The sequence below is a fragment of the Lepisosteus oculatus genome, chromosome 4 (genome assembly GCF_040954835.1).
Source record: "Lepisosteus oculatus isolate fLepOcu1 chromosome 4, fLepOcu1.hap2, whole genome shotgun sequence".
NCBI lineage: Eukaryota > Metazoa > Chordata > Actinopteri > Semionotiformes > Lepisosteidae > Lepisosteus > Lepisosteus oculatus.
Genome location: NC_090699.1, coordinates 38,521,589 through 38,545,582, shown reverse-complemented (window position 1 = coordinate 38,545,582; position 23,994 = coordinate 38,521,589). Strand labels below are relative to the sequence as shown.

General features: G+C 37.5%; 1 protein-coding gene across 4 annotated transcripts in view; it reads left to right on the top strand.

Moving 5' to 3' along the window:
• The window catches only part of dnmbp (dynamin binding protein), a 61,931-nt gene that overhangs the window by 31,499 nt on the left and 6,438 nt on the right, over positions 1–23,994 (top strand). For 2 of the 4 annotated variants that reach the window (XM_006630836.3, XM_069189197.1), the window contains exons 5-11: positions 17,309–17,502; positions 17,821–17,920; positions 18,932–19,079; positions 21,067–21,084; positions 22,268–22,467; positions 22,955–23,085; positions 23,634–23,738. In XM_006630836.3, the coding sequence (XP_006630899.2) occupies positions 17,309–17,502; positions 17,821–17,920; positions 18,932–19,079; positions 21,067–21,084; positions 22,268–22,467; positions 22,955–23,085; positions 23,634–23,738 (896 nt within the window). Of the gene's footprint in view, positions 1–2,404; positions 3,335–17,308; positions 17,503–17,820; positions 17,921–18,931; positions 19,080–21,066; positions 21,085–22,267; positions 22,468–22,954; positions 23,086–23,633; positions 23,739–23,994 lie in introns of those variants that run through there. The other 2 variants (XM_015347614.2, XM_015347613.2) reach the window with 2 other exon arrangements.

Here is a 23,994-nt window from a genome sequence, read left to right as displayed (position 1 = left end):
CCCCACTGTTTAGGAAAGAAAATGAGTTGCTGGTATGAGTTCAGTATGCCCTTGCCTTTTATGTTAATTGACTTTTCAAAGTCATAAAAAGTTCAAATGATTCAGCAAGTCAGAACTTTGAACTCTCTCCCTTGTTATTTATTGAGCAGTTTTATGTTGCATTGTGTTGCACTAAGAAGATTCAAAATAAATGCTCATTCTCTTGAGAGAACTATGCTCACACTAACTTCATTGTGAAGGAGTCAAATGGGGTGATCGGACATTTAGATGCAATTACTATTTAGATTATTCTAAGAAAATCTGTTTCGTTTAATATTTTCATTCTGGTGTCTTGAGTAAGCCCCCCCCTGAAATACAGACACTGCTGTTTGACCTTCTTTTAAACCTCACAAGAGCAGAGCTTTTACCCCTGTTTTCCTTGGCCTTAAGCTATTTTAAAAAGTAATGTTCACCAAATATTTTAAAAGGGGTTGTGGGTTAAATCAAAGGAAGAACATAATCTTTTCTTATAGATCATTTATAATTCACAATGTAAGCTGACCTGATAATACCTTAATGTCCTTTTATACACAGACATGTGGTGCCCTGGAATAATTAACTTTTTTAGTTTTTGGTTCAATTTTTATTAGACTTTAAGCTGTGACTGTGACTTTAATTGTTTTACAGGTGGTGTTCGGTTTTATTTTTACAGTAATAGGTTGGGCAGTGTTGACAATTGAGAGGATCGGGGTGAAGCATGAAGTAATTTAATTAATAGTGCTATATTTCCTCTGCAGAGCAATAGATTTTCACAAATATTGTTTTGTTATACACTATAGTACATCTTGTGGATTAAATGAGTATCTCCTTTCCTTTGGAAATCCTGTTATTTTCAGCAAAGATGTTGAAATCAAAAATACTTTTTCCCAGTGTAGTACACTTTGGTAACTTTACTTTTTATTTTTACAGAGGGCAGTAAAACACCCTGTATGTTAAGTTTCTCCATCTTTATTGATAAGTTCATAAAGACTATATAAGGACACTTAGTCATTTTTGCTTGCTTATCTGTGTTTGGTTGGTTCACTTAGTAACAGCATAAATGTGAAAACCTGTTACTCAGGTAACCCAAACTGGGACTCACACCTAATTTTCAGAGTCACTGACGACTACAAGGTGCAATCGCGAAGAAATTTAAGTCCCATTGTCACCTGTTTTTTACATCTTTGTTGTAAAATGTAAATTCACACCCTCATTCAGTGGTAGGCCCTTGTAAATAGTCAGGAAACATTAGTGAAATGGAAGACATTAGTTTTGGAAATACAGTTTCGCAGGATGAGAATTAAATCCCAAAGCAGAGTGGTTGTGTGAAATTATCCATGAACAATTCATGCTTTTTCTTTAAACTTTAACAAAGTGTGTTGATAAAACAAATTCTGTAACTGAATTGGAAGGAAACAAGGCAAAACATTAAAGATAGCTTCTCCAACAATCTATCTAGTTATTTCATGCCATGTTTCCTCATTGTAGAACAAACATGAAAAATAAACATACTTCAGGAGATTTTTAAGTTATATTAGAGACTGATAATGTTAATGGGTGTAAAATATTGTGAATTAAACAGTTTAACATACTGCTGATCTGGCTTTAGAGCTCTAATCTTCTAGAATCTTGAAAAAACTGTTTCTGTGATATTAAACATTATGAATAGACTCTGGCTATCCCCAGAGAAATGGGGTGAAAGAAATACCGAAAGGGGGACAACAGATAACAATGGGCCATTGTAGAGAGGCAAGCCAGTTTCTCCCTACATGGGTGACTTTGAATGAGGCGTCTGTTTGTAGATAGGTTATTTATTTCTCATGGTTTCTTGTGCAAAAGCACCATAATGAGAAATTGAGAAATAAGTGGTGGGCTAAGTCAGTGGGGAAAAAAATGCTAAAACTTTCAATTTACAGACAACATTTAGAAAACTTAAAAACTGAAATCTTGAAAATTCTAAAACCTAAGATCTACGTACACCACGAAAAAGGAGGCTTTGAGACACGTTTATTTATTTGTATTATTATTATTTATTTAAGACCTTTGCTGATTGTTTAGTTAAGACATACTGTAGTGGCTTTCATGTGTGGCAACCAGAAAAAAATCACACTAGTAACCATTCCTACTCAAGTGAGAAGGCAGAAAAAATTATCTTTCTTGTATCATTAGACAAAAAGTAAAATCCTTTGCAGTTTTGTCTTCTGAACACCTAATAAACTGAAAGAGAGCAGATAAGCCCTGAACAAAGCAGTATGAGGCACTGTTTTGCTGCAAAAGTAGCTCTGTCCAATTAGAACAGGGCCAGTGTAGTAATCTAGGTCATGTGACTGAGTTAAATGATTAAACCCAGTGCACTGCCTAGCACAGGCTGTCAGCCCATTGGGCAATAAGGTGGAGGAGGTAGTGTGCTACTCTAGCTGGAAGCAGTCTGGGAAAAGAGGAGTGCCGGTGCAATTAAACTAACAGAAACCAAGCCCCGGCTGCATGTTCTGCACTATGTCTGTCAGGTGGAGACTTTCATGCTCTGTCTTTCTGGAATGCAGCCTGTGCAGGAGGTAATGCAGGTCATACACAGACACGGCCACGCTTGAAATGAAGGGGAATGTGGTCCTTGGTCAGTCTGGTGCCTTCAAGGACGATGGCAGGTATGACTGCAGATATGAAAGAGTTCCTAGGCAGAAAGTGTACAGCCAGGAGCAAAGGCAGTTGGACTGGGAACAGGACAGGTATGCTCAAGAGCAAAAGCAGTACTGGGACTGCAGGAAAGAAGAAGACTGGGAGTGTGACAGATCTGAAAGGAGGGAAAACCACTATGGGGGTCACCCCAGTGGCAACTGGGAGTATGAGGACAATGGCAAGACCTCCTATAGAGATTACAAGATTTACAGAGAGTATGAGCGACCTGAAAAAAGATATGTGGACCGCAGGACACCTCGGCCCTTTGAGGATTACAGAGACTCTGACAAAAGAGAAAGGTACTACAGAAGCTCAGGGAGGAATGAACCCAGATACAAGGAAAATGAAAGAAGGGAGAGACCTTCTGTGGAACGGAATGATGATCTGGATTATAAACCGAGAACCCAGGTAGAACAATTTTATAAACACAGGTTCACCAGCTGTGAGGAGTATGATTGCGACAGCTATGACGGGGATGAAAATCTGAGTCTGAAAGAACTAAATTTGGAATACGAGAACTGCAGCCGGACTAGAAAGCCAATATTTACTGGCTCCTTGGACAGAAACAGTTTTTATAGGAAGACGGCTCCCAGTTCTTTAAGACATTCCGAATTTGCACGCAACAGAAAACAAAAGCAAGGTAAAAAACTGGATATATTCTGTATCAGATTTTAAATGTATTTATTTTTCTTGAGTTAGAGTGCAAAATCACCGTTTTATTTCAAGAAATCAGTTAAGCAGAACGAAATATTGGTCACCTTTTATAGTGTGCACTTCAGTGGCTGGTTTGTGCTAGAGTTCTATCGAAACTTGTTTGCATACCGTTTCCTTGAAAGGTGAGCTTCTAGGTATTTGCAAGGCGAGAAACTGGTCTGACAGGTGTTTCTTTGTTGTTTTTTCAATCTTAGCAGTGTAATGTTATTAACACCTTGTGCTGAGGACGGATGGCTTCTCAGGACTTTTTAGTTTTACCACAAATGCATCCACTTCTGAATGTTTTTTTTTTTTGCTGTGGCAGGAATAATTTTAAGTACAAATCTAATGAGATGTGCAGGGTGGTTAAAATGTTTGTTTAAATCAAAGCTCTAGAAACTTATAAGGAGGACAGGCTTGTCTTCTATACTGTATGACAATTCATTGTTCTTGCCTGTTTAAAAGGATTTAAGGACCTTCAAACCTTACAAAGTTCTTGGACCAGCAGCAGTGCACTTCAAAAACCACAAGGAAATTGCTTGTACTCAATAGAACAGGCATTGATCCTTCTAATTGAGTGTCTGCATGGTGTTCTCATCAGCTGTTTTCTATGTGTTCAAGTGTACAGGTAGCTGTCATTTTGAGAACTGCTGTGAAAACATCACTTTTTTTAAAGCAGGTTTGATGCCATCCACATTCCTAAACAGATATGTAGGTTGTTCAACAGGTGGAATTCACCATCCCCCCACCACACTGTGCCTTGCACTTAAATACAAACAGTAATCCCTGAATTGAGTCATTAATACACAATTCCTCACTTTTGATACACTGAGGGCTTACAGCACGTAGACAGTAGGAGAGATAATCTGTGTGGAGCAACTATAAGACTAATACAAGAGATTCTGCATTTAAATTTTCCCTTGAAAAGTGTTTGTTATTGTAACTTAAGCTAGAAAGTTATTTGTATTAATACTTTTCTTCCCCCAGAGTAATGTCTTTGGTTTGTTTATAAATATTTAGCAAACAGAACTCTTCACTTTGATTTATTGGTGATCCACATAGTACCCCAGATGAAATCTGCAATTGAGACAGATGTTAACATGCTGTAAGTGTTCTGTAGAGTGTACATACCATCTCAAAATCTATTCACTATGTGCTTTTTTGTACATCTAAATAACCAATAAGGGATTTTCTGTGAGATTTCTAGCTGGCTATGGTAAGAGGTCTTTCAGTTCATTTGGAAATATCTTCTGTTCTTCGTTTTTTGGATACCTCTTTTAAAATTCCAAACAACTTGCTTTTTTGTTGTTTTTTTTTTCCAAATGATAAAGTTACAGAACGATATTGCTATGTTATTCACGTCATCCTCTTTGTCAAGACTTTCCTTATCTCCAGGTTATAATAGCACCATAGCACCAGTTCTCAATGAGTTATTCCAGCAGTATGTCTTTGTTTCTGTCTGATGCACAGTTCCCTTCCCCCCACTCAGTGTGTTGTGCAGTACTAATCCAAATGCCGATTGCTGGGGATTAGATACCAACCCCTGGCCCAGTCTGTCCAGAGTTCTTCAGGGGACAGCAGACAAAGCCCCCCAGTAACCCACAGACCACAAGATAGAAGATTAACAAATATGGGTCAAATACAATACAAATTATTTGGTTTTGGATAGTAAAAGTATTTTTTTCTATATGCACCTTACAATTCTAGAATTGTGCTGTATAAAAATGAAAAATGGTACATTTCTTAATGACTGTGCTTGTGTTTATTTTCTCATGTTTTTGTTGTTGTTGTTGAATGCAATTAACATTGCATTTTAAAAGCCTGTTTTCTTCCCGGACTATAGGAATGAATTGATTTTGTTTTTACGTATGTGCTGAAAATAAATTCCTTTATATCTAGGTCTGTACATCTATACTGTACCAAACGACAGCTAAATGCAGAGAAAATAAAAAAACAAGGTTTCTCATAGGTGAAAAATAAATATTTTATCAGAAAACAAAATTCAACTAATATGGATTTTAAAAATATGTAATTCTTCTCATTATGGACATACCTGGATATAATGCACAGACATTATTGAAGAGAATACTGTATGTTGGGAGTCCACAGCATACCGTAAAAGATTTAAATGGATCATACCCTGAGCACTATTTTCTTTTAAAAAGTCTGCCAGAGGTAATCAATTTATGAGTAGAAGAAAAGGGCAGGAACTTGTGTAAAGTTGCAACACGTCTTAGAAACACAATAGCCATTTGCTCTGAGATTATAGAGCTGCAAATCAACAATGGTGAAAGAAACACTGTGAGCAGCTTTTGAGACAAATATGGTAATAAAATGCAGTTTATTAAATGACTCCTTAAAACCTTAAATATGATATTATCTATATTATATATATATATGAATTATGATATTTAATTATCACATAATGCTAGATATCTGAAGGCATAGGTGGTACAGAACAAAATGCCTTTAAATTGTATTATTATATATAGAAACTTTAAGAACTAAAATCAAGGTGAGCTGTGCAGAGGACAACAAATTCACAGGGAAAATATTGCACCTTCCCAAAGATGATAGCAAGATAACACCTTTCAGTTACACAAGAATTACTGACATTTCCTGTTTGCATATAACATGAGAAAGTGTTTAGTAAGGATTAGTTTTACTAAAAATGTTTAGTTCCAGGTTAACACCTGGAAACATGTCTAAAAACCAAAAAAAAAAGGATACAGGCAAGAGGTTTGCCCATTTTGCTTATTTGATTGCTAGAGGTTTAATGTTCTAAGAATTCCATCTAGCCTGTTTTCAAAGGATGCCAGAATCAGCAAGCTTTGAAGGATTTTGGATATCTCAGTCAGGTCCCCAAGTAAATTGTACATGTCAAAATTTGGTATCCTCTTTGGAAATTTATAACGGTGAAATTCTGAATTCTAGTAAAAGTTCATCTCATCCCCACTGACCAAAACATTTTAAAAGATACCTTTCTCTTCTCAAGAACACTAACTCTAATGATAATCTGGTCTGGTCTGCTAGCAGTGTGCAGGAACGTCTTGAATTTCAGATGTTACTTAATTGGAAGACAACTGATAAAGAGTGGCAAGATGCAAAAAGTCATGAAAAATAGGAGAAATGTTTTGTCGGAAGTGGTTAGTGTCAGCAGCTGTACTGAGAATGTATTTTTCCTCATTACTACTTTGATTTAAGAAGATAAAATGCCGAAGCCAAAACCTTCTGAAGTCCAAATGCAGTTTTAGTGCATTTCATAACACCATCAAATGCAGTCGGCTGTATTTCAATGACAGGGAGAATTGAACTGTATAAAGATGAATAACCTGCATAGAGTTCTTCAGCTCTGTAGTTACTTAATATCACTTTTGTTGGCTGAGTTATCTTTACATCTCTCGCTTCGGCAGAAATGTATGAGCCACAGTGACAAACTTGCTTATTAATATTGCCAAGGAAACTGGGCCGCTGTGACCTTTGTGCTGCTGGGCAATGAGTTCTGCAGCTGCATGAAGCAATACATAGGCTTTAAAACCGGTTTTAAAAGCATGATGTTTTATAAAGGAACCCATTGTAATGCATTTATGTGCATGCTGTATATGTATGTGGCTTTTACTTCACGTTATAAGATGTTGTTGAACTATTTAGATGTAAAATTAAAACCCAAAATAGTAGATGGAAATTTGGGTTATTCAGAGAGCTAAAACTGCATGTGTTCTGAACAGAATCTTATTGAACACAGTCCCTTCACCTTTTTTGGAACCCCTATTATAGTAGATGGCCTCTGAAATTCCATGCTCCCATGGAAACCAGTTCAGATTTCAGGCTTTTAGATGGATTGTTCTTCCCATAAAAGAAGAAAAAACTTTTATCTACAAGATAAAATCCCAAAGTTGCTACCTGTTGCTGTCTTTTGCAAAATGAACCTCTATAGGTCTGATTAATGACATTATGTCTTAAATTATATGGCATAATTTTCTGGGTGCATTGATAAACTTACAAATTCAAACTTCTATCAGCTATGTCTTAAATGGATTTGTGAAAAGTTCTTTCAAGAATCACCGAATACAGTCGTTTTAGAGCTTACGATGAAAAGTTACAAATCCATTTGTATTGTTCTTTTAGGATGTGGATTTTTGCAGAGTAGGGTGGGACCCAAGTCAGACACAAGGCAGGGAGTGACAGTGTTTAGATACGTTTGGTGAAAGATCCCTAAGATCTCCATGGAATTTAGACTGGGGGTCGGGACATTGGTCGGGTTGTAAGGGAAGAAGGCCAAAACATGGAACTGGATTTTAAATTCGGATCGATCATCACTCGCTTTAGAATTGCGTGGTGCTCCTCTTATCCATTCCGTACGAGCGACTGATCATGCGGTTTTGTAGGTCTTAAAACACAAACCAGATTTACTAACAATTTACCGCTGTCTGGCGTGATTCTAATGGCGAAGTGTGTGTAGTTACATTAAATTATCCTGGTTTTTTTTATTTACACACTGTGAGAGGTTTGTTATTTAGGATATGTGTCCGGGTGCACGTTCATGTTATCTACCAAATGTTATGGGTGTGATGCGTGTATTTAATCACTTGTCTAGGATTCCGTGTAATCCCATACTCTTAAACAGCCTGTTGTCTTGTTCGTGGGTTCCGTTGATCCAGTTCCGGGCTTTGATCGCCGCAGCAGCGCGTCCACTCAGTTGTGTGTAATCCTGGTGGTTCCCAGCTATTCAGATGTTAATATGCTCATCAAGGAGTTTCTGTTGAAAGAATGAAGGATCAATGAGGATACACTGTGGCGGAGTGTCAAAGGGAGTTTTTCCAGTTTTAAAAACCTCTTTTTTGAAGTCATTTTGTGCACGGGGGAGATAATGGGATTTGTTACACCTGCGGATTTGGAGATAGTCTAGTATCTGTTTGAGGCAGTGCTATCAGGTAACGAAAGAAACCTTCGTTTTTTTTAAAACCGATGCTGTACCGCAGGATGGAGAAAAATACAATTTAGTTTCATCCGCAAGTTTTCGCTGATTGTAACTTTTAAAACGTTTGAAGTTATTCAGTTAGATTTTAAATGCTCCTTGTAAATCGTGTAAATTGTACCTTATTGTTGAAAAAAATCAAAACTTTAAAAAGTAAAAGTCTTCAGAAGACAGATGGAACTAAAGTTTTTTTTTACATGGTGTTCTCTGGCCATCGAATAGCGCTGCAATTCTTTTTATGTTTTAGAGTCACGTTTGCTTTGAAGAAAACCGCTTTCGAAACCAGTGTACGACCGGGTGGACTCATTGAGTGTGAACTTTAACAAGGCTCTTCTTTGAAGGATGCAAGATCTACATTTTTATATGCGAGAAAACAGTATAATAATAGGTTGGCAGAGCTAACTAGTGAAAACAAGGCTGTTGTGCATTGCTACTACTTCAGCTGTTTAAAATTATTTATACTGTTTTTTTTGGTCATATAAGACTAACATTTAAATATAATGTGAAGTTTGTAAAACACGGCGGTTCATTTTGCTCTAAAGCGTGCAACGTTATGACACTAGATTGGCAGTTGTTGACTAAGTTTTATCACTTAGTTACAATAGTCGATTTTTTCACTGTCAAGTCACTGTCTGTAGAATAATGTTTAAATAGAATATAAGTTATGTACCGTAGCTGTAACAGATGCGGAGAAATGAGACCGTTCCAATTATATTGGTCTTGGAATCTGAATTATGATAAAAATATTTTCATTCATTTTTATTCTGCAGTAGTTTTGGTAGTGATTGGTGACAAGTCATGACGTGGTATAGGTGTGCTATCTTTTTTCAACATCAAGATAGCCACTAAAAGGTCACAAAACAATTAAATATTTTCATTTCTAAATACTGTAAACTAGAATTCAAATTTCACTATAGACTTGAGCAAATGGAAGGTAACATTGTCTAGTACAAAAAAATAACGGCTTTTGCCAAATACAGCTTTATGAAACCAGTCATTTCAGTAACATTTAAGAGGGGATGAAATGCAGTTATCCATATTTCCGATAATTGTTTTACATTTTTATGCAGAAGTGTCTGACCTTTGATGTTTTAACAGTTGGACTGCCAAGGACTATTGTTGCACATGCACTTGGACATGCAATTTCTTTGTTTTTCTTTAAAGTTGGAGGAGATTTTCTGTGTACTTCAATTAAACGGATGTGGTTAGTTGTATCAAATGAAACTGCAACGCTATTTTTATATTTCAGGGTTAGAAATGGCATTGATGAACCACAGTGAAAGTAAAATGTACACAGTAATGTGTAAAACCTCCAATTTACATAACAAATAAAGACAGTTTCCAGGTATGCTCAGCACCATGTTCTGTGATTCAGAACAAGGCAACAAATGTGATGTACTGTGAAGCGGCCCTTACATCCTCAACAAGCTTTTGAATACATCTCTCTTAATCCATTAGAAATATTGCTCTCGATTTCGAGGCAGTTTCGCCAACAAATATAACTTGTTGACTCTACACAAAGGTCATGCTGGAACATTTCTGGGGTGAAATGTCTGCTGCACAATCTGTACGTGTTTGCTCATACATCACTTTATGTTAGCTATTACAGTGACTAGTGAGCAGGAAGGGCAGCTTTATGTCATATTTTGTGGGAACTCTCGATCTCGCCTATGCCAAGACCAGGCAACAGTCAACAATATGGCAGCTATACAGTACTTTCACAAAGTTCACGGTTTATTTTGTAGTTTGTAAAATTTTGCAATACTGTTAATTTATTTTGTTACCAAGGTTTGATAACCAGTCAGAGAAACTTGGGCTATAGTTCCCCTTTAAATCTAAAAACAATTTGGGCAGAACTTACCAAATGAAGATACAGGCCAATGGATTGGTGTAAAATCTTTAGACTCCCCTTGTATATTACCTTTATATTGTCTTTAATACAGATGGTCTCTTTATGAGAGTAGATTTTCACTTATTTTTACAATAAAGTGCTGAGGATACTGTTGGTGATAATAAATAGTTCAGTTTGTTTATAAATGAATGCACAATAACTGAAAAGGTCAACAGTACAAAAGCAGTTCGGCTCGTCATAGGATATTGAAACACGTCAGCATTTTAACTCCCACTCTTAATGATATAGTTCTGAAATTGTTAGGACTTTTATTGAATCCAGAGCTGGGAACACTGTCGCACAGTGGTCTATTTAAGAAAACTAACAATGCCAGAGGTAGTTATTTCCAGTAAATGGCAGCATTAATACTGATCCTATTGTTCATGTCTGGGATTAAGTGTTTAACTATTCACCAGACTGTATAATATACAGTATACAGTATTTTCACATGTGAATGGAAGTATACATCAGGATATAGCCTCAGTGTTCTGCTTCAGTACATCTTCATTTAAATAGTCTTAAGTGCTTATAAAAGTGAATTCTTTAGTTTTAATCTGGTTAGATTCTGTGTCAATTCTCTCATAGAAGTTGATTCTTCTATTCTTCTGTTTATGAAAGTTCCTTCCCGAGGCTAGGATTTTACATTTTATGGGTAGTAAATTAGCACTGAATGAAAATTTACATTGTCTTGTAGTAGTTGGTCTCAGAGATCTGAGATCGAACTGAGACCATAGGTTACAGACCATACTGTTTTCTCTGGACTGTAGATTAAACTCTGGCATTGAGGGGAAAAGAATCTCAGTTATGCTTTGCAGTAGAGTTTAAAAATGTTGACAGCGGCTGAGTAGCATATAGATTTGCTTCATGAGCGGTGGTGCTCCACAGGAGAAGACGGTCGTCCATTGTGCAGTTTAAAAAAAGTGCAGAGCAAGACATTTTTTTCTTGTAGGCTAAATGTTCTCAATGGAGGGCTGAAGTATTTGAAGCAAATTCAGTGGAGTATGAGGCGGCATGGCAGGGCGGTGGTTAGTATTGCTGCCTTGCAGTGCTGGGGCTCAGGGTTCAATTTCGGGGTTGTTATCTGCATGGCGTTTGTATGTTCTCCTCGTGGTTGTGTGGGTTTCTTCCAGGTGCTCCTGTTTCCTCCTATAGTCCAAAGATATGCTGGTAAGTTAATTGGCTTCTGGGAAAATTGGCAGTGGTTTGAGTGTGTGCTTGTTTGTCTCTGTCAATGGTGCACTGCAATGGAATGGGGTCCTGTCCAGGGTATATCCTGCCTCATCCCCTTTGATTACCAAGGTTAACTCTGGGTCCCCCTGTCATCCTGTATTGGATAAAACAGTTAGAAGATGGATGATAGGGGAGCACGTGACAGAGGGCAATAGAAAGGTACCCTAGAAAGATTATCCATTTTACAGGTCTTGCTTTGACATTTTAGTGTCAAATGGTTTCCTAAATAAGGGAAAGTCGTTGTGTTTCTTTGACAACTGGATTAAGAAATCTTTCATAGAGCCCAGGAGTAAAAAATCTACTATAGAAAAATCAAAATAAATTATATTTTCACTTTTTTTTCATTTTTGTGTGTTTAATAAGGAATTTACTCTTTTCAGATGGAATAACATTTATAAATTAATAAAATACCATTTGTTAAATTAAGGAAGTTTGAAATTGTGGTTTTGTAGTCATTGGAAATATTAATTGTAGGCATTTAAAGTTGCTTTTAGATCTAGTTAGGTGACTTTAATTGATTTTAGTATGGTTTGTCTCAGTTCAGTAAAAGCTTATACAGTTAAGTAAGTTCAGTTTTATCAAATCAATGCATGTTTCATTTTTTAAACATCTGTATCACCATTTGCATGAAGAAAGGTTATCTCCATCCCAATTTATGGAGGAAAACTCAGTAAATTCTTTTGATTTTATGTTTATAATTTTAGAACTGGCAGGTAACTTTTCTTTATAGCCACCCAAACCTTGTTTTATATCTCAGCTTGCAGCTGCTAACCCTGCAACCGCACAAGGGAGAATAAGGAAGCGTACACAGACTCCTCCCACTTTAAAGCCATTCACCCTTAATTGAGCACATCACAGGCACCATAGTCCAAACCGGAGGATCAGTGTTGATTGGAGGAGAGGCATGTCTGTCACCATCAGCACCACATGACTGCCACCCCTCGGGAGGGGTTGCTGTGTAATTGGGAACTGAGGGGAGTCCTGGCTAATGAACCCCACGCTACCCAAGCCACTTGGGAGGCCCCGTTGGTTTTATTTTTCTCATTAAAACCTTTATTTATCTTATGCTTGGTTTACACAACCAGCAGGCAGTAAATCAAGGAGAGCTGTATAGAAAATATTAAATTGTGAGGCAGGTGGTCTGAGGATCAGACAGCCCCCTCCTGCTGTAGACACATATTGGGCCAGAAATCTGGAACACTGTCTAGAGTGAACTTAACTATTCAAAAGGGGTGAAGGATTTAAACCCTATTTTCCTTTCATCCTGGAAAATGCAGTCAAAATGTTCCCTTTAAAACACTTTGTAGGGATTATTTTGTTAACAGTTTAACTTACACTAAAATCATCTCACAAAAGTTTGTGTAAAGCTTCTCTTAGCTGTTATTTACAGTAACCTTTTGTGTTTTTTGTGTCTGTCTAATTGAAAAATGACTATGGACAAAACCCTTATAGTGTATGAACAGATCAATCCACAGCGTACAGTATTAGAACATTTTAAACCTATATGTTATATGCTCTATGCTATATGATGTTGTAGGATAAATATCAGTATGCTGTTGCTATCCACTAGAGCAATTTCTACATCACTTTCCTGTAATCCTTTCATCTTAAATTCCTGTTATTGTTTCTCACTACTCTTCCTTTTCTGGATTTAAAACTCTTAAATACCTGTGACTGGTATCTTACTCGTACCTGTGACAGTGTGTTACTAACCTACAAACCAGTTTGGCAAAGTTATACCCTTCCACTACTAAAAATCTTCTTACTTTCTCACATTTACCAAGTCATTCTATGCCATGCTGAGACTGATTTTAAAATCCTTTTCATATCTTTCATACTGCATTGTCAGAACCTTTGCCTTAACCATGGACAGAACATCAGTACCAGGTGGAATTAAACATCCAGAACCACCATAGACACCTAGCAGTTTCTGTAGTCGTGGAACCTTCAAACCATTTTCACAAAATTATAATTTTCTTTAGTTCCTTCCAACCCAAATATTATGAACTTTCTTCTCTTCTCTGTATTTCTCTTTATTTCACTTGCTTTAATCTGTATCACCCGCAAGTACATATCCAACAGCATAGCCATGCATGGCCCCTCTGACTTTTTAGGATCACCTAGAGAACATCATATTTTTCCAGTGACTTCATCTATTGCGTTTCTTCTAGAAAGTGCAATGCCATTTTGGAGAAACTGCATAGTTAGGATTGGAGATCTCTCCAAACTGATGAATTGCTAGCTCTCCCAACTATAATTATACTGTTTTCCTGCCTGCATCATAACAAAGGGTTTGAAAGACTCACAATCCTATCGAACAATTGACTAATTTCTTTCTATATCTCTCCATTCATTTGCAGATTTCTGCATTCCACATTTCCATTGGCGTTTTTCTCCCAGACTTTCATATTTGTAGACGCTTTATCTTCCCCTACCTAATCTCAGTGTCTATCTTTCAGACTCCTTAGCCTTATATTCCTGCTTTCTTCCGCTTTTCATCTAATATAACTTTACGAGTAAACAGTTTTTAACATTTTTGCAGAAAAACTTCTTTTGATGCAGATAATGTTTTGGAAGTTTTTCAGAAGTATATTCTTAAATGTTTGATTTTATTTAGAAAAAATATTCTCAATATGTAAACGTATACCAATTTTTATTTTTGTTTTTTATTTATACTTGCGCAGTGAAAGTTAGTCTGATGTTCCACACATGTACGAACATAAGGCTACAAACAATAGTCATTTCAACTGTTTGGTTTTTAATAGTTAATTGATCCAAGGTTCTCCTCCAGCTGTTTCTTGAAAGATGCCGGGGTATCAGGTTCAACAACATGGCTGGATAACTTGGTCCATACTCTCACAACTCTTTCGGTAGAGGTCCTTTTTAAATGGTCTTCCATGTAGTTTCCAATTGTTTCCTCTGGTTCATGTTTCACTCTTCATTTTGAAGAAGTCCTCTTGGTTGACTGCTTCATTGCCTTTGAGAGTCTTGAATACTTGTATCAGGTCACGTTGTGGTCTTTGTTCAAGATTTAACAGAATGGATCTTGTTGCTCTTCTCTGAACTGATTCTAGAGCAGCAATATCCTTTTTGTAATGTGGTTACCAAAATTGTACACAGTTTGTAAATGACGCCCATCTAGTGCATACAATTTACAATATACAATTTTAACAGATAGATAGATACTTTATTGATCCCGTGAGGGAAATTGCAGTGCAACAGCAGCTTAACACACACAACACAGCCACAGTGTAACGAATTATATACTAATAGTACAATACATACAATACAATACAAGAGTTACTCACAGTCCGGACAAGAGGAAACTAGAACAGAACAGTACACAGAAAATCGTATCACACGTATGAATATAAATATAGATGTAACCATAGATATAAATATAAATAACATGGCATCCCTTGATTTGAATTCTACAGTTTACACTGTATAGCCAAACATTTTTGCCATTGTATTGCTTCTCCACAGTATATGTTCTAGACATCTTTCTGACTGGAGGAATCTGTGCTTAACCTGCAATTTTTTCTGTTTGATGTGAACAAAGAAAACAGGAGATGTACCCATCCCATACGTAATATTTATTTTACCAACAGTGTGAGGTTAGTCTGATTAGCAGAATATAATGCATATTAAAAAATGGAGATCCTTATCCTATTTACAAAGCCTGCACACTCATGCGATTTTAAACATTTTTGGAAAAAAAGATGGTTTCTTCATCCATTGTAGTGGTGTTCACAGTGCTAATCTTACATGGAGAAAAAAACAGAAAAGCCCCCACATGAAGTACTAATTGAATGTTATTGTTTAACAGCACACAATTAACTAGTTCCTGACTGGTTTCCAGCTTTCACCTTGCTGTGAAAACAGCTTGCTTTATCTCCCAGTGAGCTGTAAAAGTCCAAGGCTTCAGTTTTTCAGCAGCTCACAGCACATGGTGAGCTCTCAGCGTATGGATTTCACCTTCCATTCTCAAGTATTTAGGACTAAAAAATTGCCAAGAGTTTGACAAAAGGATATTTAGGACTTTTGGAAAAAAAGATACATAAACATCAACCTGAAACCAAAAAAGGTCATAAGGTCATAAAGATAAGGCGGCTTCCTCTTGCGGTCAGTAAACATTACAATTGTATTCTTCAAAAGCTGGCTTTACTGTACACAGTGTAAACCACCTGTGTGGGCTTTGATGTGAAGTGTTGATGAAGTTTATTATATAGATAGGGAAATGTCCTCTGGTTGGTCTTTGCATGGAGACAGCATCTGCAACCTATTGCAAAGCATGCATCTGCAGATGTATGGCAGGTTCTGCTTATTAAGATGGCTAGTCAGACTCCTGGCCTGTGACTTTGACAATGTCTGTGTCGTGTTTGCTCAATACATCTCAACATCTGATGTCAACGCATCTGTTAAAACATTTGTTGAAGTTATAAGTGATAGATTTCTTTTGATACCCAGTACGTTGGTCACTTGGATTTTTGTCACTCTGTGTTATTGTTAGAGATATTTTAAGATGCGTATGAAATTGGATAATTCAATGAAACAAGTTAAAGGTTTGTGCCATGCTGAAAAGAGAAGAATGGAGACAACGTTTCGGCTATGCAGCCTTCTTAGGGTGTGAGAGCACACACCCTCTCACACACAAAGAAGGCTCCACAGCTGATAAATTGTGTTTCCTTTCTTCTTCTTTTCAGCATGGCGTAAACCTTTGACTTGTTTCATTGAATTATACAATTTCATACCCATCTTAAAATATCTCTAACAATAACACAGAGTGACAAAAATCCAAGTGACCAACGTACTGGGTATCAAAAGAAATCTATCACTTATAACTTCAACAAATGTTTTAACAGATGCGTTGACATCAGATGTTGAGATGTATTGAGCAAACACGACACAGACATTGTCAAAGTCACAGGCCAGGAGTCTGACTAGCCATCTTAATAACTACAGGCTACACATGCTGACGCAGCTCCCTACTTGACCTACTTAATTCAATGGAAAACCACTTTATTGAAAAAAATAAATGGAAAATGTTTATATCTTCATGCGGTTTAATGGTCCCAAATGTGATTATATGTCACTTTTTTAAGTTGGCTGCTATTTTGAAGAATTGTTAAGGTGACATTTACTTCCAGAACTGCCACCATCTCAACATGCTTACTTGGAGAGGCTAGAAGACTGGAATACCACCTTGCTTCTGTGGTGATTTGCATTCTCAGGGAGTGACATTCCAGAAATTCCACACTTTCACTCCAGTTCAAACAGTGCTGATCAGAGCAGAAAAACTCATGTTGCTAACATTAGACTTCATCAGAAAGCATTAGTTTTGATTGTACTTTAAGAAACCCAGGTTAAATTTTAGTTGACACTTTCTTATCAGCTGGTTTCGATATGAGCAGGCTTCACTGCTAAAAATCTCCATGTTCAAAGAGTACTTTTATTTCCTGTGTTGAGCAACTTCACCTTCCCACAGACTTGCATTATGCATAAGCCTTAATTCAAACCAGGACTCATCATACCAAATTCATCATACTTCAAGAGATATTCAGTATATTTGAAATGTTATATACCCCACATGATCTCTGCCTTTCTAGAACTTTTATTCCTGAGTTGATTTGAAAGCTCCTTGATCTTGATGATTGCGTCTTTGCTTGAAATATACTACCTGACTTAGCATCCTTAGGGACAGCCTAATTATTGTGAAATGAGAACCACAAGTACATTTTTACCCCTAAACATAGCAATTTTAAAAACATCTGCAAGGGGCTGCCAGATGTTTCAAGGCCCTATCTCTCTGTGACTTCCAGAGATGACGCTCCTCTCCGCTCAGCCTGCCTCTCTGGACTCAGTCCCCGCGGCGACCACCTCGGACAACGCGGAGCAGAGGATGACGGAGAAGAGGAGCAAGGTCATCCAGGAGCTCCGTCAGACAGAGGTGGATTACATCAAAGACCTGCAGATGTGTGTCAAGGAAATAATCGAGCCCCTTCAGAGGAAACAGGTACTTCCAGGACTGAAACGTGGACTGACCTTTTTTTTTCTGGGAAGTCACCTGTTGTCTTATGTAATGTGAATGCAGCCCCGGGGTACTTTACATTGTCCATTATTCTTTAGGAAGCAGGCAAATTGCAACCAAATGCAAGACGTTATCAGTTACATGAGAATGTCAAAATCTGTCTCATCATACTTTTGCAGTTCAGCACTGCTTTGACTTTGTAAATGACTTTTATGTCCATCTTAACTTAGTAAAGGCTTCAGTCCAACATAATTTGCCCTGAATGCTAATTATACTTTTTTGTAATCTTTTTTTTTAATATAGGTGCAGAATGTTGACTTTGATGGTCTCTTTGGCAATATTAATGCTGTGATTGATCTCTCCAAACGCCTGAATAAGAGCCTGCAAGAGACGGACTCCATTGGTAGGATTCATGCTCACACTTTTACATTTAATTACAGTGATGTAAGTGCAGTTCACATTCAAGGAAAATGTGATGTTTGCTCACATGGTGTAGCTGTTCACTCTGCATTAGGAGGTTTTTTGCAAAGGATATATATTATTCATCTAAAACAGACACTTTTAATCTGAATTTTGAATAATCAGCAATTAATTTATACCTGCTATGGCTATAACTCCTGTTCTGCACAAGAATGAGGATTTGTGAACTCCTTATTGTTAATATTTTCTGTTGGAGCCATCTAATCTTTTTGAAAGTGCTTCAGTACTGTGTAATGGTACCTTTACTTGGAATAAATTCTACTTGTTGAAACACTCCGAAGCTTTGAAAACACTGTTCACGGCTAACTTTCACTTAATTATAGCCCCAGAAACTGAGTTACAAACAAACCTTGCAGATTAGAGCTTTTATTTATAAGTTGAATCAGAAATGTAGACTTGTTTCCAAGTTGTACATTGAAAGGCATCCCAGACTTCTCTCTTGAAAATTAATAGGATAATTAGAATAATTGCAGTTAGAATGAAATGTAATTTGATTGATTCTTGCAGTGTAGAATTCATGTTTAATTTACTTTCATTGTGTAATAAGCTGTATGTATGTACTTGTACCCACAAGTCAATTTCTAGTACATATTACCTTTTACCTCAGTGTGTAATTTATTAATTGCCTTTTAAGGAGGTAACATTGTCTGAGTAAAGAAAAGGGTGACCATAACCCTGTAAAGTTGCTTTTGATAATCATAACAACAGAGCAATTGATTTAGGCCACGAAAACATAAACATCATCAATGGTAAGTCTACAGCATTAGTATAGTTTTGAAAACAAGAGCTGCAGAAAAATGAAAGAAACTCTTTACCATATATTATTAGAATTCAGTGGCCAATTATCCATTGCTCAGCTTGTAACTGTCAGCTGTACAGTTTTTCTTAAAATACATAAGGGTATTAAAGTAGGAATGTGTTTTCCATTTGACAGGAAGGTGTTTTTTGGAGTTCAAGACAGAGATGGAAGACGTGTATAAAGTCTACTGTCAGAATCATGACGATGCGATCTCTCTCCTTGAGGGGTATGAGAAAGACGAAAATATACAGAAGCACATTTTGGAGTGCCTGGAGAGGCTGAGGTAAACTCCTTTTCGAAGGTTTTACTCTTTTCTTTCTTTAAAAGAAAGCCCATCTAAACATTCATACAAATATATTAGGGGGTTGTGTCAAAATATACTGATGTACAAAGCCAAAGCAGCTGGAGAGATGAAGCCACTGGGCAGCATGGTTGGGATGCTTACGATGGTGTGTCCATCTCCTCAGGTTTTTGCATTATCAAAAATTCTTAACCACATTCTTAGGTTAAGAATGTGCCCAACCCAGTTTTACTACTACAGAGTAGTTTTTACCTGTTGATTTGCTGCAGTGGGCAGCTGGTTTGTATCCTTGTGTCGCTGATACAATATTTGTTTTAGATTCAGTGGACAGAAGTTCTGCTCTGAGCGTGTTTGTGTGTCTCAGTGAAAATCCTAGTAAGGATGGAGGAAAGAGCTTGTGATGTCCAGGTGGTTTGTCTGCTCTATTTAAAGAACTGTGGTGCAGTTAGAGCAATGACATGAATTGCTCCTACCACGGGAACAACTTACAAAGGGAAGAATGTATTCCCTAACACCTGTCTACACCAGAAGGCACCAAAATGGGGACTTCTCCAGAGAATGCGTTTAAGCTATCGCGAACAGAAACGGTGGCTGATCTAGCGCCAATTGGTGTGTACTGATGTTCTCCATGGGAACATGTCACATTTGTATGTGTAACATACATTTTTGCTTCACCATGCACAATTTTCATTAATCATTGTTTCAAATGGATAAACATTGTTATAAGCGCATTAACATCAGCAGGGTAATTCACATACACTTTAAGCAAGAGCTGGACACTTTCAAAGTTCACAGTAACATAGAAGATTTTTTTTAATTTGACAAATGACTCAGTGGGAATTGTAATTCTATCTAAACTTTAATTTTTTGCTGACTTTTTCAGATCAAAAGCTCTTAAAATACTATACCAAACAATCATACAGTGGTGTGGTCTTGGCTAACATTTCATTTTCTTTTTCAATTCTTGATTTATAGCCATCAGGGCATAGGGCTTAGGGTTGTGCTCAGGTTCATGTTAGGACCTCCCCCAGTGCCTGTTACCAAGCCTCTGAGTCACTCATATCCGAAAGCTGGAAACATTTAAAATCTTTGATCTTTTTAAAACATCTGTTTTGAGAGGTTTTATCTTTTTTAGACCTTTTTGAGGATGGTCGTTGAAAGTTTCTCTTATTCTATTTCTGTTAATCAATTACTGCATTCATCAATAAAAGTAGATGGGATTTACTTTGGAATGATATTTTCACAGTGAGGTAGAGTCTCAAAGAACACAGATTTCAGCAAACAGTTTCTCCACCTCTTGAGTCACAGAGTGATGGCACTCTGTTCTCCCCCCATTTCTTTCAGAGGATCAGAGAGGCCAGTCGGGACCTGTAGCTCATTTGGTTGCTGGTAGCTAACTAATCCGAAGATCTCACCTATTTCTTGAAAGATGTCAGGTTTTGCTTTCAAATGCATGGCTGGGTAACATGTTCTAGAACACTCAGGCCTACTTCTTTGGTTAATGTTTATTTGTACTTTCACCAAACACTAAAAATCCAACAACAAAGGTAACCATTAACCCACACTGCACTGTAGTGAAGTGAGAGAAAGGTGCAGTGAGTATAAGTTCAAGTCGTGACAGGTTTTCAGAAGAGGTTTGCTTGCGGCGCTGTTGGAGCAGTACACAATAGACGATTTATTACTGATTGAGCCGAGCAGGCTACAGGTGGGGCACATCACTGCCTGAATAAGAGATGTTCCAAGAAGGCCTTGTGCAAGAGCTCTGACGTGAGCCATCTCATCACATCACTCTTTCAGGTTTTGTGTGTTTCAGACCACACCTTAATTGGCCTGAACAGCTTGGAATCATCAATGTGATTAATCAACTTTAAACCCCCCTGTCTTACAACGGTGTTTGTCAGGGGAAAGGTGCTCTAACTCTTTCCATTTCTTTTCCTTTCCCCACACGATGGCTCCCTTCCCCTCACAGAGCTGTGTATCGCGAGTGGTAAGTCTGCCAGTGTCTGCATGTGCTGCTCTTGACTGCATGCTCTTCTCATTAACCATTTTTAACCACTTTGTTTGGTTTGCTGGTTGTTCCTCCTCTCTTTAGGATTACCTAAGGCTTGAGTCATTGACTGCTGTCAAATTTACGATGCTTGGTGTGGGTTTTAAGCTCGTGAGCGTTCCCAGATTTTTTTGTTTTCTGAAGGCAGATCCACAAAAGTGTTCTCATATCTGTACTGGGATGTTGTTCATTTCCAGAGTGTCATCTAGTGGAAGAATATAGAATTGCTTCATCCTCTTTTTGTCACATGTAGGACAGGATAATGTTTGCAAATTAAAATTCCTGGAGTATTTTTCAAAACAGAAGTAATTAATCTGTTGTATTTAAGTAACTGTATCATGCAAACTTGCAAGGCATTTGTAGGTCAGTGTCAATTGAAAATACATTTCCAAATCTTCACAGCTTGAAAATAGAAAGTATGATAGATAAAACTATGTAGGAAAAAGTATCAGTATTCATAATATTCAAAACAAAAAATTGTGGTTTGCTTTAAAAACTGGATTCAGACCTAAATTATTTTAACTTTTCCAAAATATTATTTTCATTGTAGAAAAGAATAATGTAGAAAACATAACATACTTTCTCAGTGTTTTAATTTGAGCATCAGTGATATCCTTAGTTTAATTTAATAAGGCCCATAATAAAACAATATTGAACCAACTGCAAGTTTCAAATGTCGAATTGTGGCTTCTTTCTACCAAAATGAAAATCACTTTGAGGTGTTAGGATTGGAGGTCTTAATTGGGAGGTACTGTAGATGAAAGGTTTAATTTAACCTGAACCTAAATGCAGTGAAAGAGAAACTAACATTGTTTTATGCTTTTGCCATAACATGTTACTAGGTCACCCTGCATCTGTGTTGCCTTAATACTCTGTAGGTAACATTGCACATGTTTGTGTCTTAAAACCAATAAACTAAGGACTCCCTGTATACAGCCCTAATCATAGTTGAGTGCGAGTTCTCAGATTATTGTAGGGTGGCCTGTACTGTGTTTATAGCTGGCTTTGGAGAAAGGTGCAGCTGGTAGCATTGTAGCCATAGACTCCTCCTCTAAATGCAGCACATTAGGCAAACAATCTTTAAGATTAAAGTAACGCGATGGCACCCTCTACCTGTAAACAGGGGAAAGACCAACTACATCAACGTGGGCTCGTTCCTGATCAAGCCAGTGCAGAGAGTGATGCGGTACCCCCTGCTGCTGATGGAGCTGCTGAGCGCCACCCCGGAGTCTCATCACGACAGGGAGCGGCTGGCCGAGGCTCTGCTCGCCGTCAAGGAGATCAATGTCAACATCAACGAGTACAAGCGGAGAAAAGACCTGGGTAAGGACCGGGACACGAGGCGGGAAAAAAACAAACTAAAAACAAATTCCAGATCCATTCAGAAAAAGTTAGACATGTCTCTTTGCTTGCTTTAAATGTTTATTAAAGAGCCCAGGTGTTTAATTATGGATGTGAATTTGATGGCTTGGTTTAACATATCTGGTTTGCAGAAGTGGCCACGTTGTACCAGTCAGGGAGAATTGGGACTTTCTCCTGTTACACTTCTTGTTCATGGAAACAGTTATAAATTCGCCAGTCACTTCTACTCTGAGAACTGTATGTCAACACTCCTTATCTACATGTTGTGTCTGTTGTTTTTATTTTAGCAGCACTCTGGGGTGCTGTGATATAAAAATCATACCGTCTTGACTAGGCCATAGACACTGCACGCACAGCAGAAGATGTTTTCCCCAGAGTCAGTAAAACAAGTGCAGTCTCTGCTAGAAGAGAGAGGTCCTGAACGAGTGGTTTCTGGTGTCTTCCGCAGTTGTGAAGTACAGAAAGGGAGACGAGGACACTCTGATTGACAAAATCTCCAAGCTCAGTATGCACTCCATCATCAAGAAGTCCAACCGCGTCAGCAGCCACCTGAAGCACCTGACTGGGTTTTCGCCCCAGGTACCCTGTTGCTGTGTCTCATCCCTGCATTGCATTCCCCATGCGTCTGCACTTTTATTCCCCACGGCAGTCTGGTGCTATGTTAACAATACAACAGCAGTTTGTTAATAGCTTGTTCTATACAAATAAAGTTGAAATTATTTGGTGGTCACATATTACAGAATCATTTGCATGTTAGTTTATGTTGTGCTGATACACACAGAAAAGGTACTAAACATATCCTGGTTGGATGGTTAAACTTAAAAGCGGAGGAAATTAGTGGAAATTGTAGAAATTCCTGGAATATTACAATTACTTGGAAGTGTCTGTGACCAGCCATGTTTAAATTGTGATTAGTAGAACATATTACAATACAAGTGCACTTTGGACAATTTTTATTGTAGTGTTTACACGCCTGGCTTGATGAAATTGCAGTCTGATTTTGTAAACACGTTTTTCTTCCCCATTTTGAAAGAGCGGTTCATATTGGAAAGTCAGTGTTGTCCCCATGTTTACTACTGGGTTACCCACATAGCATTGTTTTAACCTGATTTTGCTCTCCTCAACAGATTAAAGATGAGGCCTTTGATGAGGCAGAAAAGAACTTCCGGATGCAGGAGAGACTGATCAAGTCTTTTATCAGAGACATCTCTCTGTATCTACAGCATATACGGGTGAGAGTCTATTCACTCTGCAGCAAGAACTGTGCCTTTAGAAATCAATCCAGATAAAGCTAACACTGTGATTAGTACAGGCACAAAAGTTCTGAAGATCATAATGTGCTCAAATAGACACTCTCTGTATCAGTAATTAAGGAAGAAGCCAAAAAAGCAGAACTCCATAATCTTTATTAACAGTTATACATAATAAAGAGTACTAAAAATGTACAAGGTTCATTGGAAGCATGGTGGATAGTTATGAAACACTGAT